The 18,647-nt window shown below is 43.4% G+C and overlaps 1 protein-coding gene across 7 annotated transcripts in view; it reads right to left on the bottom strand.

Annotated features, from left to right (window-relative positions):
* Window positions 1-18,304, bottom strand: part of LOC140902055 (butyrophilin subfamily 1 member A1) — a 74,507-nt gene extending 56,203 nt beyond the window's left edge. For 6 of the 7 annotated variants that reach the window (XM_073321696.2, XM_073321693.2, XM_073321692.2 and 3 more), the window contains exons 1-3: window positions 18,103-18,304; window positions 12,903-13,000; window positions 10,854-11,204 (exon numbers count right to left, since the gene is read on the bottom strand). In XM_073321696.2, coding sequence (XP_073177797.2) covers window positions 10,854-11,204; window positions 12,903-12,966 — 415 coding nt within the window. In that variant the 5' untranslated portion in view covers window positions 12,967-13,000; window positions 18,103-18,304. Of the gene's footprint in view, window positions 1-10,853; window positions 11,205-12,902; window positions 13,001-15,009; window positions 15,089-18,102 lie in introns of those variants that run through there. The other variant, XM_073321690.2, reaches the window with a different exon arrangement.
* Between the last annotated feature and the right edge of the window lie 343 nt (window positions 18,305-18,647).

The raw sequence follows: 18,647 nt of genomic DNA, 5'->3' as shown, positions 1-18,647 counted from the left end.
TTACGTACAGTTACATTTAGAGAGCCGTCGTTTAACTAACCCTTTGTTTTCGGTCAGAAGAACTAGGGATGAGCTGTCCGCTGAGGATTTCTTAAATCAGACCTCAAAGCTGCTTCAGAGCAATAGAGAATTGCATCTCGATGGTACGTTGCGCCTCGTTGTGACAGTTGTAAAAAATAGGGGTGGGGGCGCTCGAAGAGTTTTAATTTCTATCCTTAGTAGTCAGATTATTCATAAAAAGAGACAATGCTTAGTAGACCTGACTTACACCGGTACCAATCTATGTTTTGCGGGAGGGCTCTTGGCCGTCATGGCTGGTCATAAACCAACGGATGCGGAATTGTTAGCAGAGGCGAGAAAGTTGCACGAGAAACTGGGGTGGTCAGATCAAAAAAAGGTTATGCTCAGTGACGTAGCAAAGTTTGAACAGCATTTAGGAGTTAACATACAGGTGGTGTTGTATGCGGTGAAAGGTGGCTGGGGTTTTTTTTAAAAAGGGGGTCCCCGTGTACCCTAAGACTTATTTTATCCTGTTGCACGATGAACATTACTATGGGGTTCTGGATGTGAAAAAGTTGTTTGGAGCAAAAAATTACTGTGAGTTTTGCCACACGGTGTACAGTCACGACCATTCTTGCCATCTCTGCTTGAGCGCAACATGCTCTGACAACGTGGGTGTGCAGCTGAGGTGTCCTAGCTGTAAACTGTATTGTCGGTCCAAAGAGTGTTTAGACAGACATGTCAACTGTGCGTCAAAAAACCAAGTTGAATGCCTGTCTAAAACTTTGGGCGATAAGTGTCAGGCGTACGTGGACAAGCGGCACAGGTGTAAAGGGAGGCGCTGTAAGCAGTGTCAGGGTTTGATCGTTGGAGATGTAGATGTTCACCTCTGTTTTATGGACAGCCTTAGAAAGCCCGAATCATCAGAAAAGTATATTTTTTATGATTTTGAATGCATGCAGGAGACAGGGTTGCACACTCCCAATTATATTTTTGCGATGTCCCTAAAGCCGGAAAAATCCTGGGAATTTAAGGGTGACGAATGTCTTTCTATGTTTGTTAAGACCTTTATTGGCAAAGAGTTCTGGGACTACACGTTCCTAGTGCACAATTCCAAAGGTTATGATGCATATTTCTGCATTAGACAGTTACTGAAGGAAAAGATGTGCATAGAACTGATCACTCAGGGCAGTAAACTAATGTGTGTGGAAGTTAAGGCCCTTGGCATTCGTTTTATAGACTCTTTAAACTTCTTGCCCATGAAGCTTAGCAAGCTCCCACAGGCGATGGGGTTTGAAGGTTGCAAAGGGTATTTTCCACATTTTTTTAACACTTTAGAAAATCAAAATTATGTGGGGCCTATGCCCAGTGTGGAGCACTATGGTGTAGAAAGCATGATGCCCAGGGAAAAAGCAGAGTTTCTCGACTGGTATCAAGACCACAGCTCTGAGACTTTTGACCTGCAGAAAGAGCTTGCGTATTACTGCCAGCAGGATGTAAAAATTTTGAGACAGGCTTGTATCCTATACAGAAAAGAAATTATGAATATGACGGAGAAGGTCGATCTAGTAGAGAGAGAACCCGGTAAATTCACCGAGATAAAACTGTGTATAGATCCGTTCCGGTACATAACGCTGGCATCCGTCTGCATGGCTATGTACAGGTTTATGTTTTTGGAGCCTAACACGGTAGCTCTTCTCCCTCCAGACAACTATCACAGACAGAAAAAGAGATATTCGACCCCATCTATCCAGTGGCTGTTGTATATCTCTCAAAAAGAACATATACAAATACGGCACGCTTTACAGGGTGGGGAACTACAAGTAGGTCCCTACTTTTTAGATGGTTATGCCAATATTGACGGGGTACACACAGCCTTTGAGTTTAATGGGTGTTTTTTTCACGGCTGTGTCACCTGTCATTGTGAAAAAGCACAAAACCCTATGATGGGTACAACTTTTGGGTTTCTTTATTACAAGACGCAGCTCAAGACCGACTATCTAAAACGGCTTGGTTTTGTAGTGAGGACTCTTTGGGAGCACGAGTGGGTGGTGATGAAAGAAACAGACAGGGAGCTTGTGAGCTTTTTAAACCGAGCCCAGTTACCCCAACCTCTCATGCCTAGGGATGCTCTTTTTGGGGGGGAGGACGAACGCCATCCGTCTATATTATAAACCTAAGCCCGGCGAAGAAATCCACTATTATGATTTTACCAGCTTGTACCCTTTTGTAAACAAAACCAAAGACTACCCTATCGGGCACCCCGATATAGTTTATGACAAATTTGGACCCCTTGCAAATTATTTTGGAATTGCAAAAGTTAAAGTGTACCCCCCACGAGGCCTCTTTTTCCCATTGTTACCTGTCAGAGTGGGCGGCAAGCTTATGTTCCCGCTATGCCGAACCTGCGCGGAAACCATGCAGCGGGAGACGTGCACCCACACTGATGAGGAGAGGGCCATCCTGGGGACTTGGTGCACTGTGGAATTGAACGCAGCCATAGCGAAGGGGTACGTGGTGGCTAAAATCTATGAAATCTGGCATTTTAATGAAAAATCTGATGAACTCTTTTCGGAGAACATAAAATTACACCTCCGTCAGAAACAAGAGGCTTCAGGGTATCCCAGCTGGTGCACAGACGAAGACAAACAAAATAAGTATGTTAACGATTTCTACCAGAAAGAAGGCGTGCTTTTACGCCGACATGAGATCAGGCTAAACCCCGCTAAACGCCAAATTGCTAAACTGTTTTTAAATTCTCTGTGGGGTAAATTCGGCCAAAGAACCAACCTACCCAATACCAGCATCGTGAGAGACCCCGACAAACTCTTTCAGTACCTATTTTCCCCCAACTACGAGGTTTCATCCTGTGAGTTTATCGACGATGAAACAGCGTGTGTATCTTGGAAGCACGCAAAAGACCGTTATTCTGTCTCTGGCAATACCAATGTTTTCATAGCCTGTTTCACCACCGCTTATGCCCGCTTAGAACTATACAACCTCCTAGACGGCTTGCAAGAGCGGTGCCTGTACCACGACACTGACTCGGTGATATTTGTGAAAAGGGAGGGGGCCTGGAATCCCCCTCTGGGGGATTATTTAGGGGACCTCACGAGCGAGATCCCACCAGATCAACACATCACCGAGTTTGTGTCGGCAGGCCCAAAAACATACGGGTATAAACTGTCGGGAGGAAAGGCTTGTATGAAGGTCAAAGGTATTACCCTGAACGTAGCAAACTGTGAAAAGATCAACTTTGACAGTTTGAAAGATCTAGTCCTGAACTATTGCACGGGTCTGCGAGAGAACCCCTCAAAAAAGATAGAGGTGCAGCAACCCTCTATTGTAAGAAACAAAAATCAGTGGCAAATAGAGACAAAAACACTTAAAAAAACACAGAAAGTCATTTACAACAAGAGGGTCCTAGGAGAAGGGTTTAAAACCCTGCCCTACGGCTTTTGAAAAATGGATACGAGGTGGAAACACCCCTTTTCTGCAATTCTCGCGGGGCCTAGCAACTGCAGGAAAAGTTACTTTATAAAAAATGTATTGGATAATGCCAAACAAACATTGTCTGTTACGCCTGAGAATATTGTGTGGTGTTACAGTTGTTGGCAACCTCTGTATAAAGAACTGTTCTGTAAATACCCCTTTATCAATTTTGTGGAGGGTCTGCCTGATGCTTTTGATGATGACCGTTTGTTTCCTACCAATAAAGTGAACATGATTATCATAGACGATCTGATGAACTCCGCTAGTGAAAGCGATGAAATCGAGAAAGCCTTTACCAAGTACGTGCATCACAGGAACCTGAGCATTATGTATATAGTTCAGAACGTATTTTGCCAGGGAAAGAAGAATCGCACTATTAACCTAAACACAAAATACATGGTTCTGTTAAAAAACCCCAGGGACAGATTACAAATTGCTACACTCGCTTGGCAAATGTACCCCGGCAAAGCTCAGTTCTTTCTAGAAGCTTTTGAGGATGCTACCAAAAGGCCTTATGGCTACCTGGTGGTGGATTTAAATGCTTCCACACCAGAAGCTTATAGGCTAAGAACTGGTCTTTTCCCTCCAGACTGGCCGGCAGTTTATACTTTAAAAAGAACAATAGCCCAGTATAAAAAGAGATGAATTATTGGCAGGCCCCTTTTTAGCAGCCGGGGGTGCTGACTGAAAACATGTCTAGCTGCGTGAAAAGAAACCTGGGCCTTTTAAAATTACTTAGCAAATCGTCCCCGCAGCAAAGAAGGGCTATACTGTGCTCAGCCTCTGACGATCTAGTAGCAGCCATCTCAGAAATAGCGCTCAACACCTTAAAAGGAAACGTACCTTTAATGCCAAAGCAAGTGCGTGTGCTGAAAAAGAAACACACGCTTATAAAAACTTTGTGTAATAAAAGGGTTTCACTTAAAAGAAAGAAGCGTCTGGTGAAGCAGTCTGGGGGGTTTATAGGACCCCTGTTAAGTTTTGCTATCCCTCTGATAACGGGACTTTTAACTAATCGATAATGGAGTATGCAGAAAAAATGTACCTGGTGCCCAGCCGGCAGTTGGAGCAATTAAGTGCTCCCCCTCCGGCAGAGGAAAATATCAGAACGACCGCAACATGCTTACTGGATGCTGAAATGAAATCTGTTCTTCAAAGAACTGACTTAGGTGAATATGAAAAGGCTAAACTTTACAGCACCGTGCTTCAAAGGTACCTAACGTACGTGAAGCAGAGCGATATGGACAAAGGAAAAATAAGTCTGTTTCTACCAGAACAGGAACAGAGTGTGACTGCCAAACCCTCCGAAACACCAAAGACCTCAGACTCTGTTGCTCAGGAGGTGTTGGATAACGTGAATAAGCGTTATAAGAAAAATGCATCAGTATTGCTAAATAAGCTGGGCCAAGATAAAAACATTTCTTCATGGACCGATAAAGGGTCTTTTGTGTACAAAGGCTCTGTGGTTAATGGTTCTAACATGCTCGACTTAGTCAGGGCCGTCACCCAGACGCACTCTGTTCCTAGCAGACATGTACCTAAAGGATGGGATGTGTTTATGAAGGCCATGGCGGAACTGAACATACCATCTTCCGTCATGGGCAACGCGACCAACAGAGATCTTTTGGAACGCCTCAAGGCCTCGATCGTCGACACCGGAGTGGACCAAGAAACAGTGACCCCTTTTTTGCCATCTAAAAAATGAAAATTGGCTAAAAGAGCTGAATGGCTCAGTTTGTGATCTTTTTCTCATTCTATTTTTTTTAAAACTGGTAATGTTTTGCTTTAAATAAAACATTTCTGAATTGGGTCATTGTGTTTTTTGTTTTTTGTTTTAAAAACCACACCAAACATCGATTGTCTTTAACCCCTTACCTGGGGTGCTTTATTGGGTAACATGACTATGAAAATCGTTGCAAGATACGCATGTCTGGGCTTGTTGAAACATGCTTTGAGCAAGGCTAGGCATGGCTAAGTATTTAAATTTATTTTTTACAAAATTCATCACCGTCCGATCGTTTTGCACTAAGTCATTAGAATACAATTTTAAAATCCGGTCAAAAGATAAACCCTTGCTACGATGGTGTAAGAAAAACACGCAGTGACAGCCGCAGGCAACGGAGCTGGGGTCTTGTAATTGTCTGTTGTGAAACACAATGTCTGTGGCATTTTTGTTTAAAAATTTCATAATGCTTTTAGGAAAGAACACACTGTTCGGGGGATGCCCGTATGAGTCAAAAAACTCTCCAAGGTTACGCTCCACCAGATACACGGCAAGCCAGTGTTCACCCGGTCGGCTGTGTGGATGCGTGTTGACCACCAAAACCTAGGGGTCTCTGAGACAGCTTGCCGCCAGGGAGCCAATCGCAGGGAAACACGTCTAAGAAATTCTTTTTCGTGTAAGGGTCCGTTGATAAGACACGTGAGAGCTGCACGGTGTCCATGTTCACATGTAGTCAAACAGAACATTTCTCCTCTGATTTATCTCTATGACGTTGTCAAAAACCCCATACACGATCATATTGACGGTAATGGTTAAAGCCTTCCCAAAACGAATTTCTGCTCTCAGGTTCCCGGTTTTAATCAGGGAATAGTGATCGGCGCATTCCTGGTCGGGGGACAGGTCAAAGGCAAACAGGGTGTAACCCTGTGCAAACTCCTCACGGCCGATTAACAGAGAACGATCTTTCATGTGTTTACCGGCCGTCTGTACCAGATTCATGTATTCTCTCACGCAGCGTCCTGCCTCGAAGTCTGGTTGCAGAGGCTTGGTCGGTATCTGCTCACCATCCACATACAAGGCCACAAAATTAATATCGTAATGCTTAAAATGAAAGGGATTTTTAGCGTAACTTCCGCTAAAGGCATCGTTATCCACGAACCCCAGGACAAGCATTTTGGGTAACTGTCCCAAGAACAGGTTCTCCTGGTTACTGACCCTGCTGCCCGCAGGGATGCTAAACACTTTCATTCCCACATGGTCCACGGGGTATTTGGCATTAGCGATAAGCAGGGCCTCGGCGTGCCCCAGACGAACGCTCGGGGCCACCCGTACTTTCTTCACAAAAAGGGATGCTGATAGAATGCGCAGTTTAAAGCCTTCAGTTCCGCTGCCCATTAAACAGAAAGGATCTTTACTGCGCGTCAGTTTAATTTTCACATCCACTCCGTTCAACAATAGTTTTTTTCTTGAAAAAATAGGTCGCTGTGTAGATGACCCAGAAGCTCTACTGTTCTGCTTTGAGCGGTCAGCTTTGCACGCCTCACAAACCCTAGATTCTCGCCATCCAAGTCTGTGTCTTCCTGTTGTCCGGCAGTGTCTTTGTAAAAGAGGCCAGCGGAAAATTGTGTGGCGAGGGTGTCGTTGCTGTAATTGAGCACCGATTCTATAAAGGCCCTGTAAGGGTAACAGTTGTTGCTTTGGCTTACAAGACAGTCTCCGAGTGTGACATCCAGCTGACTAAAAATAGAGGCCACTGGGTAATTCACCAGGCCCACCTCGGCGTCCGCTTCGAGTTCAGTTCCGTCTCCTTTTACAATCTTGCAACACAGGTACAGCAGTGTGTTGTTTAAATCCATATAATCTATGCCATTCCCTGCTATAAAAAAAGTCAATGGGGGCAGACTCCGTAACGGCCGACAGAGGTGGCACCTCAATGTAGATGCTTTTCTTAATGCTGGTCTGCGTAGGGGCTATTTGGAACAAGTCTAGTTCGGATTTGGTGCATTCTTCAGACCCGCAGTGAACGAAAGCCATGTTGATTAAAATATATCTCTCGTATCAGCCGGCGAGCGTTTCCTCTTTCGCCCAGGCTTCCTCTTGGACTTTCGCTTATGGCCGACCCTGCGGGTCAAAGCCCTTCTTTTAAAGGGTTTCGGAGGACCTGCGCGTCGCGGGTATGACGCATTTCTCTTTCTCTTCTTCCTCCTTTTAATGTACATCAGCCCCGATCCTTCCTGTGAAGCTGTGTTCCCCACCTTCTCCAGAACAGCGCGGGAGACGTGACCTACCATGTCTTTAGCTACGTTTTGAGCGGCGGTTTTTATGTGGGGTTTAATAATCTCTAGCCCCCTCCTCAAAAGTGGTACGGCTTTTCAAAAGAGGCTACGGAATATTCCACCCACGCCTGCCCCATACATCATGGGGGCCCCATGATATCCGGGAAGGGTGTATCCCGCCTGGGCTTTGTAATAGTTTCTGTAGACGTTGGGGTCGCCATAATACTGTTTTGCTTTTTTTTAGAAAACTCGCTCTCTCCGGGGGCGCAGGTGTAGCTTGATGATCACCTTGCCAAAGCGAAATGAGACGCTTTTGTTCTGATCTGTCTTTATTTCAATGGTAATGGTGTCGATGTGGTGTTTACTGATAGGGACGTAATGAGGTTTATGGTAGGTGATGGTGACAAACTCGTTGTTCCTTCCTTGGACAGGGACACAACGTAACAGGGGAACAGAAAAGTCCCCCACAAACTGATGTTCTACGATATCCGTGTACAGATACAAGGAATTAAAACCCCCTGTAATGTCTTCCGAGAAAGGGAATTTTTGGACGCTGTGTTTGGGGCCCAAGCCCAGAATGTTAGCTAGCTCCCCGCTGGTAGAAAACATATAAGTAAAAGTGGCAGATTTAAGTCTAATTTTTCTATCCACAGGGTCGTAGTTCATGACCATCTCAGGCAGTCCGGGGTGACGAGCTATGATACTGTTCATATGATCCAGTAAATCGGGTATGGACGCATAATAACCTCGTCGTAGAATGAAACTCCATGCCATATCTCCAAAGGTGACATCAAAAGGGGTGTCTTCGTTGATAGTGTTCCAGCTGTGCGGGTATTGTATTTCCACTAACCCCACCTCCCAGGCACCCCGGAGATCCAAGGGCTTAATTAGCCGTATTGTAAAGTTCGAGCTGGTGTTTTGGGGAAAAACTGCAGAGCTGGCGTTGCTGGGCAAAGTAATGTAAAACCCGCCGTCGCTCATCTTCTCTGACTTTGCGGGGAGGAATAACTTTTGTTTGTTTGTTGTTTGCGTCTAAATGTCACAGAGTTGAGAAGCTTTCACCCAGCTGTCAAACTTATCAGGCCACCCCAACCATTTTACCAGTAGTTGCTTTTTTCTCCCTTTTCCTTTCTCCGCTAGAACTTTTTCAAACCTGTAAATCCTGTCTCGTTTGGGGTTTACTTTTTGTAATTCTTCAGGGTAAAAAGATCCAGTAACTGTCTCACCCTCATAGTCTTTTAATCGGTATACAGGTCTCTGACCCCTGGTTAAGGCTTCGTCCACTATGAACATCTCATCGGTAAATGTCTGTTCATAAACTTTTTCAAAAGCTCCTTTCGTTTTAGATAGTCTCACGTGGTCGCCTTTTCGAAAAGGGGCAACAACCGGTTTTATTTTAAAATCATCTCCATAAACCATTTTCCATACCTTATTCCACTACCATACCACATGACACACCTTGCTACCATACATGTAGTATAACTAGGGATGAGCTGTCCGCTGAGGATTTCTTAAATCCTTTCCATACCACATGACACACCTTGCTTCCGGTCATGTGGCGGCCTTGACCCCGGAAGTAATAACTCATGAGGGTGGGACTTCTGGTGGGTGGGGCTAAGGGTCAAGGGGCGGGCCTAAGGGGTCAAGGGGCGGGGCTAGGGTTTGATTGATGGTAGGGCCCCCTTAAGCTGGGGGCGGGGCTAAGGGGTCAATGGATAAAATGGATAAATTGGAGAGAGTCCACCGAATGGTAACAAAAATGGAACTGGAACACATGAGTTATGAGGAGAGGCTGAGGGAGCTGGGATTGTTTAGCCTGCAGAAGAGAAGAATGAGGGGGGATTTGATAGCTGCTTTCAACTACCTGAAAGGGGGTTCCAAAGAGGATGGCTCTAGACTGTTCTCAATGGTAGCAGATGACAGAACGAGGAGTAATGGTCTCAAGTTGCAGTGGGGAAGGTTTAGATTGGATATTAGGAAAAACTTTTTCACTAAGAGGGTGGTGAAACACTGGAATGCGTTACCTAGGGAGGTGGTAGAATCTCCTTCCTTAGAGGTTTTTAAGGTCAGGCTTGACAAAGCCCTGGCTGGGATGATTTAACTGGGAATTGGTCCTGCTTTGAGCAGGGGGTTGGACTAGATGACCTTCTGGGGTCCCTTCCAACCCTGATATTCTATGATTCTATGATTCTATGAATGGGTCAAGAGGCGGGGTTAGGGTTTGATTGACAGTAGGGCCATTATACAAGTTTTGGTTTTTTTTCCTCATTACCTCTTTAGCCCTTTTTAAAATTTTTACAGCGACCCTGGCCTGGAACTTTTTGGCAGACATCTGTTTATCCCCCAAGCGCTGTCCACCCTTTTGTTTACACGTGAGCTGATGTGCATCCTTGAAGGTACCCCTTTCCACACCTAGACAGGCCTGATCAGAGCCACCCTTTCCAGCCCCCCTTTCTTTTAGGACCCCTGCGGCTTCAGCCTCCACCAGTTTTCTGAACTGGTAGGGGTATGAGTAGTATAATGGCCTTACTGTCAATCAAACTTTTGATTTTATTTGATTTGATTGACAGTATTTGATTTGATTTGGGGTTTGATTGACAGTAGGGCCATTACACTACTCATACCCCTACCAGCCCTTAGCCTGCTCCCTCTCTCCCACAATCCTGACATGCCCCTTACACCACGTCTGGAAGCAAGGCCACTACAGAGCCCTTACATCAGCACTACACTGGCCAAGGAGAACCTTCTCTGTACAAGGGGTAATGTCAGCGGTACATTTCCACGTAAAAGGGCCTTAGTGTAACTGAGAATCAGGGGCAGTGTGTACAAACCACAGGTGGACAGTGACCTCACAGTTCCACCAGACTCTGTAATGTACTGCCTGGATTCATATGTGTGTGTGATGGGAGGTAATGGCCCAGCTTTGCCCCTGCGTTTTATTCATTTTATTGCTGTTGTGCGTCAGCAGCACACACAAGGCAGGTGGATGAGAATTGCACATGCCACTACCAAAAAGACAGAGAAAATGTACATGATGTGTTCATGTTGTGTGCATACACTGGGTATAATTTGCATATACTATGCGAGATGGACACCAAACTGCTGAAGCTTCCCTGACTCCCAGTCCTGCGCTGCCTCTGCCCACCTCCCATAACGTTGCACACACATGGATGTTCGTCTACAACAGATGCTGTTTCTCCTTCCCTTGCCAGCCGTTGAACCCTTTCTATTGGGAGGAAAGGATTAAATGGAAACACAGCTGGCCACACACAGTGCACTGCAATGGACAATCAGTGCCACTGTGATAAGTGCAGCATTGTTCACAGCCAGCAACACTTCTGTATGAAAATATCCATGCTTACCTGCAACAATCACCTGGGCGATAGCTTCTTGATAGACACCATCATTTGTCACCGCACACACATACTGCCCACTATCTTCTACTTGCACTGGAAAGAGCTTCACCGTAACGATTCCATTTTCATATCGTCCTCTGGGAGCGTCACTCCTGTGCTGGTCCCCAACCCGGCCCAGCTCAGTACCATTTTCTGTGCTATTGTAAAAATATAACGTCATATTTTTGCTCCTTTCCCATTTATACCAATGCACTTGAACGTTAGTGGGGTTGTGGCCTCCGGGCTGGCAGGACAACATCACACCTTGTCCAACCAAGGCAATTGCAGGATCAACATGTACAGTGACAGTAAAACCATCTGCAAGAAAGAAAATAAATCATGATCATTGATTTTCTTCAAAAGCTTGATATTGATGTTGAGAGAACAAAAAAAACTAGACACAATTACTGAGACACAACAGCAGTGTTATGTTTCATGGTAGAAATGATAACCTAATTATCCCCCTTCAGAATGGAGAGAGCATTTGAGGTCCTCACTGGTAGCTCAGCTATGCACAGATTTGAGCACGAGGTGGCACAGACTGAACTTCTGAGGGGTAGGTGCAGGATGCATAGTCCCTCCTGAAGCTCCAGGCAGAGCAGAAACCGGTGCCATCATTGAAGATGTTACAGTGTGTTCTCCTCTCAGTGGCTGGCCAGCATGGGGATGTGGACAGCAGAGCTAGGGTTAGACTTGGCAGAATTCTATTTTTTTAAATAATTTTGATGGATAATATCAATGTTTATTTTTTATCATTTTTTTCCTATTGAAATTTTAGGAGTTTTGCAGACTTATGGGTTTTAAGAATTTTTGTATTTGTATCAATTTAAATTTTCAGAGTTGCAGGAAATTATGGAGGGACACACAATGGGATCAGGCCAGATTATTATTTAATGACAGTATATTCTGTGATTCAAAAAGTTAAAGCTTATAAGCATTAAAACATAATTGTCAACAGAATATATCAAAAGTTTAGCCTGAAATCAAACTCCAATTTCTTACTTTGTATCTCTGAATAGTTTGCAGCGATAGAAATATTTTTCATCAGCTTGTGTGCATACAGAGAAATCAACATTTATCAGCATTTAATGATAAAAAATCTAAGCCTAGTTATTGTCCTGCTTTCTGCCCAACCCTTTGGGTGGCTTGTGCCTCTGTAAGAAGTAGGAGGGAGAAATCCTTGCGTGCAGAAAAAGCAATTGTACCTGGCCACCATTGTGTGAAGTGTGTGTGTGTCTGTGTGTAACAATTTTTCTGTCACTTTGGAATACTAACAACCATTCTGTTATTTTAGACTTCTCCAAACAATACTCCTGGACAGGGTAAATGTCCTGGCTCTAGACTGTTCTCAATGGTAGCAGATGACAGAACGAGGAGTAATGGTCTCAAGTTGCAGTGGGGGAGGTTTAGATTGGATATTAGGAAAAACTTTTTCACTAAGAGGGTGGTGAAACACTGGAATGCATTACCTAGGGAGGTGGTAGAATCTCCTTCCTTAGAGGTTTTTAAGGTCAGGCTTGACAAAGCCCTGGCTGGGATGATTTAACTGGGAATTGGTCCTGCTTTGAGCAGGGGGTAGGATTAGATGACCTTCTGGGGTCCCTTCCAACCCTGGTATTCTATGATTCTATTCTATGATTCTATGATTCCCATCTAAGCATCAGTGTCACTGTGCTTTCATCCTAATCATGGCTCTCAGTACTTTTTCATAGGTTGAGGAGGGTGAGTAATGAGAATTTTAGCATTGTGTTCAGACAGAGACAATGTATGGTTACTCCCCCTGCTTAATGAGGCAGGGTCACTGAGACTTTACATACACCTGAGAGCATGTAAAAACAACCAGGGAGGTAGACAGGTTCCAGCACACAATGATGTTAATCCCAGCTCAGTGCCATTAGAGCTCCCACATTTGGTTTGGGTTTCCCTACTTCAGATTACATCATGGTTTCCATACACAGGGATTACACAGACAGAATTTATTTCCTGATCAGTACTTAGGAAAAATGATGTTCTTACCCCAAAGACATTTGCTGATGATATAAAGAAATGGGATGGCAATTGATTTGATCCATGCAGTCATTGTGAAGTGATTGCAATATCATCCATCCAACTCTCTGCCAATGGAAATAGAAAACATCACAAACTGTGGCATGAGGTTTACACACAACTAGAGCTGGTCAGGAATTCTTCTACAATGGGGCTGCATCAGAAAATGTTGATTTGTCAATACCAAAATATTTCACGGAAACAGCACACCTCACCAGTTTCAGGAGAGTCTGGGCTTCCAGGATCCATGGTTCTAGGATGGCACTGCCATATAGATGGCACCAAGGCCTGGGACCCAGGGTTCTCAGGATTTGCAGGTTTCCTGCTCTGCATCAGAGGACTCCCCAAATGTTGGGGGACTCCCTATGCAGCCCAGGGAGACTTCAGGAGTTAAGAGTTAGAGACTCCCAAAAGCCCACGTACTAAGTGGCTCCTTGTTTAAACAAGCCAGTGGGAGAGGCCTAGGTGAGCGATGTGAAGAATCGCTGTAATTAGGCACCAAGGAACAGGTGCCTAATGACAGAGCCAATTTGCAGTCAGGATTTATTGGTGACTCATGGGGATAAATTTTAGACACTAGCTTTCCCCTTTTTATGGTTAAAAATCATAAAATCAAAAAAAGGCTATTTGTTTAAAAAATCCTCACGATGTAATCCTGAGGGATAATAAATATATATTTTGTTTTGTTTCATTTCAAGTCGAAATCTTCCAGTTCTTAATAACCAGAACATCTTTAAAAAAATCAGGCATTTGGAGTTCTTTTTCTTCCACTTTCTTTCTCTTTTCTCCTTTTTTGCCACTGAATGCAATAGATTGACTGAGTGAGGTCTAGGGTTTCTTTGCTTGTTTATATTTTTTCCTGTGTTGTTTTTTATTGCACTCTGTAACTTTGCAAAACTTCTCCAATTTTGGAAAATTTACAGAAAACAAAAAGGACAGAAGTGTAACAATGTAAAAAAGAGAAAACGGACAGAAAGAGGGAGAAAAACAGAACTCAAAATAAAGGAAAAAGCAAAATCTGAATGTTGTGGTGCCTGAAACCATAGATTGAAACAGAATGTTCTATAGAAATTGAACAAATTTATTTTATTTCATTCTGAATTTTTCCATTAAAAATTAAAACATTTCAAATGAAATATATTTGTTCAAAATTTCCTATAGAAAAAAAAATTGGGGGAGATTGACCAGCTCTGATCTTCAGTCTCTTTTAAAGCTTTCCTATATACACTTTATAATCCAACTGACCCCAAAAAACTGTTAAGGTTTTTTTTTTTCCCCATTTGTTTGTTTTCCCAATTCCTTCCCCCTTTATGCTCCAAAGACAACTGCCAACTACCAGTAGAGCAATGCTGTTAATCCTGTGAAATATGCATCTCCTCCTCTGAAGCACCTCCAGTTAAACACAACGCAAGAAGAAAAATTCACAAGCCCCTTTTTATTCCCTCTTCTTTTCACCAACTGCCTGCCCATCCCATGCACATGCAGTAGTATATTTTACACCAAGATATACTTTCCAATGTGATAATCTATTGTTAAGAATGAAAGTCCTTTTTGTATTTGACAGCTCTAAAGACACATCTAGTTCTGCCATCTCCACAGCTCCCTCAGAGCAGATTCCTGCCTTAAAGCTCCGATAGCAAAAGGAGAGTGGTTTTGGTTACAACTTTCCTCTCTTGAAAAAAAATAAAATAAAATAGTGAAGTGCCTACCTCCCCTTAGCATTACAACTCTAAATCAAACATTATGTGACAAGGAAATTAGTATCTATTTCTCTCATCTTCCCATTCAGCAAGATCCAATGAATACAGATAAATGTTGGTCCAAACTCTGTATTTGCACAGAACTCCTTCCAATTATAAACCACTGTTTTATGAATGAATTGCAATTTTTTCATAGCTTCAGTTACGAAAACATCCCTGCAATGCATCTAAACTTTAATCTTAGTCATTCCAGTTGCTCCAGAAACAAGAAGTAACTTTTTAAAATCCCAAAGCTACATAAATATAAGAAACATATTTTAGAAATCACTTATCTGGATTATAAATGACATTCACATACAGCAGATCTGTGTACTCACCTCAGAATTCTCTCAGCAGACACAAATAAGCCCGCCAAAATCCGTTGGACTATAAAAAGCAGGTGTGGGCAAAGGGCATGAAAAAGCACTCAGGAAACATGTGAGGGAGGGGACTAAAGGTGAATGAAAGAAAATGCCATCAGTGTTTGTGTGTAGATTGCATCCTACCCCCTCCTGCTTCCCAGAATCCACAGATCACCAAGATTTGTACATGGGTGTATGTGATTACACAATGTGCAGGACAATGATGAATTGTCTTAATGCACAATCTCCCCCATAAGGATAAGGATGAGTGAGCCCTCAGAGGTGATTAAGCTTTGGCTTTGCAAACATGGAAATGTCCCAGCAACTTGGGGCCCTCCCACAGATCTCAAGGCATCTGTTGGAGTGGCTGTAGTCCCTCACACTCTTACTGCAGGGCTTCCAGTGTCCTTGTTCCCCTTATCTCAGGGGGTAGGGAAAGCTGCTCACAGCTGCCTGGTATGATAGCCTGGGCCCTCCCTCTCTAGCAGGCTCCAACCCAGGGCTCTAGGAGTGGAAATGACATCAAGGAGGGCCCTGAGGCTGCTTCCCTAAACCACTTCCCACCTCTTACTTTTAAAGTCCAAGGTGCAGTCAGACTGTCACAAACTATCCAGCAAAAGATGAAGTGAAGGGTTCCCTAATCCTTAAAGACAAACTAGTCCCCCAGTAGGGACTCCTGCTATACCCTTACTCAGGTAAGAGTACATGCACATCTGAAAATTCCTACATTTCAAGGCCAGAAGGGACTACTGAGATCATTTACTCTGATCTGTATGAAAGCCCAGAGGACCTCTCCCAGCAATTTTTGCATCAAGCTGATAACTTCTGGTTGAGCTGTAGCATCTCTTTGAGAAAGACATCCAGTCTTATTTTAGTGATGGAAAATTCACCACATCCCTAGGTAATTTGTTCCAAGTGTTAACTACCCTCACTGTTAAAAACATGCACCTTATTTCTATTCTGAATGTGTCCATCTTCAGATTCCAGGCTGTAGGTCTCATGATTTTTTAATCCTAAATTAAGGAGCCCTCTACTATCAGACATCTTTTTCTCCTGTACATACTTGAAGACTGTGAGCAAGTCATATCTTCCCATCTATTGGCCTCTGTGCCAGTTAGCAGGTGGGACACTATGATGTAGAGAATGTTTTATACAATAACAATTCTGTAAATACTGCAGCTAATATAGACACTAGTGTGCTGCCTATTAAGAAAGGTGTTATGCAAGAAACACCTGTGTTCTGTGACCTAACAGCTTTTCATCTGATTTCCAGGGTAAATTTAACATGTACATTTTGAGTTGGATTTTTTCTGGTTCATGCATCAGCAACAGAACTATAAACTGAATTTTCAGTGTCAATATTCGTTGCCGATCATTCATGAAACAGCAAGAGCCCAGCTTGACTTTCAGAGTTCATGCTGAGTTTGCAGAGCACCTGGTTACTTGTAGACAGAACACATTTTCACTAGTCATTGAGAGACACTAAATATGGAGTCTGACCATTTTTAAAGAATCATTTCTCAGAGTTTGAACCTATATTTCATACAAAGGCTTTATAATAGAACTTGACAATGAATAAGGGTTGCAGAATCAGGCCCTAAGATAATATCTTGGCATTAAATACTATTGTGGGGAGGAGGCTGTAGAAGTAGAGAAGGCTGTGTATTGCTGGACATCATCTTTAGTTGACCATTGCGGCAAGATACTGTGATTTCTTGATTCCGAACACTTACACGGCAGAATTGGACTCTCAGAGAGGGCAAATAGTCACCTGTTGTTCAGATTTTGCTTATCTTTTATTACATTCAGGAGGGTCAGCAACAGGGTTACATGGCAAAATTTCTTATTTCTTAACGGTGGGAAATATTTCAAGCAAGTATAATAAAGCCCCAGATTTATATAAAATCCCAGTATAAGTGAGACATCCTGGTGAACATTGTATTTATTCCCTTAATTAACCAGCAGTCCAGAATAACAATGGGCCATTTAGGAAAATAGCTGTCAGAAATAAGCTACTAAGAAATGAAACACTGATTCATTTTAAATGTTTTTTATTTTGTGGCTGGCCAGCATGGGGAGGTGGACAGCAGAGCTAGGGCTAGACTTGGCAGAATTCAATTTTTTAAAATAATTTTGATGTATAATATCAATGTTTATTTTTAATTACTTTATTCTATTTTTATCTATTGAAATTTTCAGAGTTTTGCAGAATTATAGGTTTTTAACATTTTTATATGTATCAATTTAAATGTTCACAATTGCAGGAAATTATGGGGGAAGGGGTCACAAAATGTCAGTGGCAGCATAGATCAAAAGCAGACCAAGCTGTGGGTGACAAAAACTTAGCACCATTCAATGACTCTTCTGGACTATGTGAAATGTGCCAATTGTCCCAGCCAAGTTTCTAACAGAAAAATGTTCCCATGAAAAAGTAAAAGAGCAAATTAGTAGTACTCTGGTCCTTTGCGGGACGAGGCTTATATAGACATAACCTGACATTCCCCAAAGTGGTCTCTCTAGATCTCGGTTGGGGAATTTGTGCTTATTCTTTTACTATTTCTGCTCAGATATTATAAAGGGATTTAGTTTCCATTGATCTCAAATACACAGGCGCTGACTTTTGTTTTTGACGGTGCATGCTCCACCCCCTCTCCGACCCGAGGCCCTGCTCCCACTGAGCCTCTTCCCCCGAGGCCCTGCCCCCACTCCACCTCTTCCCACCCCTGCTCTGCCTCCTCCCGCAAGGCCCCCCACCACCACTCGCTCCTCTCTGCCCCCTTCCCCAAGGCTTCTCCCTCCCACCTGCCTGCCGCTTGCGCCTCTCCGCTCCCAAGGCTCCACCAGACCGCCACTCACTCCTCTCCTCCTCCTCCCCCAAGCACCTCCCAACTGCCATTTGCTCCTTTCTGCCCCCTCCTGCCTTAAGGGGGAGTGACAGGGGAGGGGCGGAGAGGAATGAGTGGTGGGGGCCTCGGGAAAAGAGGCAGAGCAGGGGCAGAAAGCTCAGATAAGAATTTTTCACAAACACAAAAATAATTTCAAAGAAAAAAAATTCATCTTCAAACTCACCTTATATTGTCTTGTAAATTTGCTGCATTTCTTTCCCCAGAAATGCTGATTGAATTGCTACTCAGATGATAGTCACGCACCTTGTATAAGATCCTATTTAAAGAGGGAGCATAGTAGAAGTACGGAAGTCCCTATGAGTGAGCCTTCAAGAATCAGGCCATGTAGTAACAATTTACAGCTACTGAAGTATTTTTCACCCCAAAAGACTTCACAAACATAAGGAACTCAAATATCAATTACTTCCTTATGCAAAGTACAAAGTACAACGCTGTTAGAACAGGAATGTTAACTCTTTATTCACCTGAAACTACAAGGGGAATTTATGTAGATAAGCTTTGGTTAACAAAATTGTAATTTGTCCAAGACAGCAGGGTTAATAGACTGACCACTACAAGAACATACCAGAATCATAGAATCATAGAATCTCAAGGTTGGAAGGGACCTCAGGAGGTCATCTAATCCAACCCCCTGCTCAAAGCAGGACCAATCCCCAACTAAATCATAATATATGTCACATCACATCCAGTAGGATGTTACCCCTTCAT

This window comes from Lepidochelys kempii, chromosome 23 (genome assembly GCF_965140285.1).
Source record: "Lepidochelys kempii isolate rLepKem1 chromosome 23, rLepKem1.hap1, whole genome shotgun sequence".
In the NCBI taxonomy this organism is placed as follows: domain Eukaryota; kingdom Metazoa; phylum Chordata; order Testudines; family Cheloniidae; genus Lepidochelys; species Lepidochelys kempii.
The sequence above is the reverse complement of the archived record's forward strand: the minus strand, read 5'-3'. Positions and strand labels throughout refer to the sequence as shown.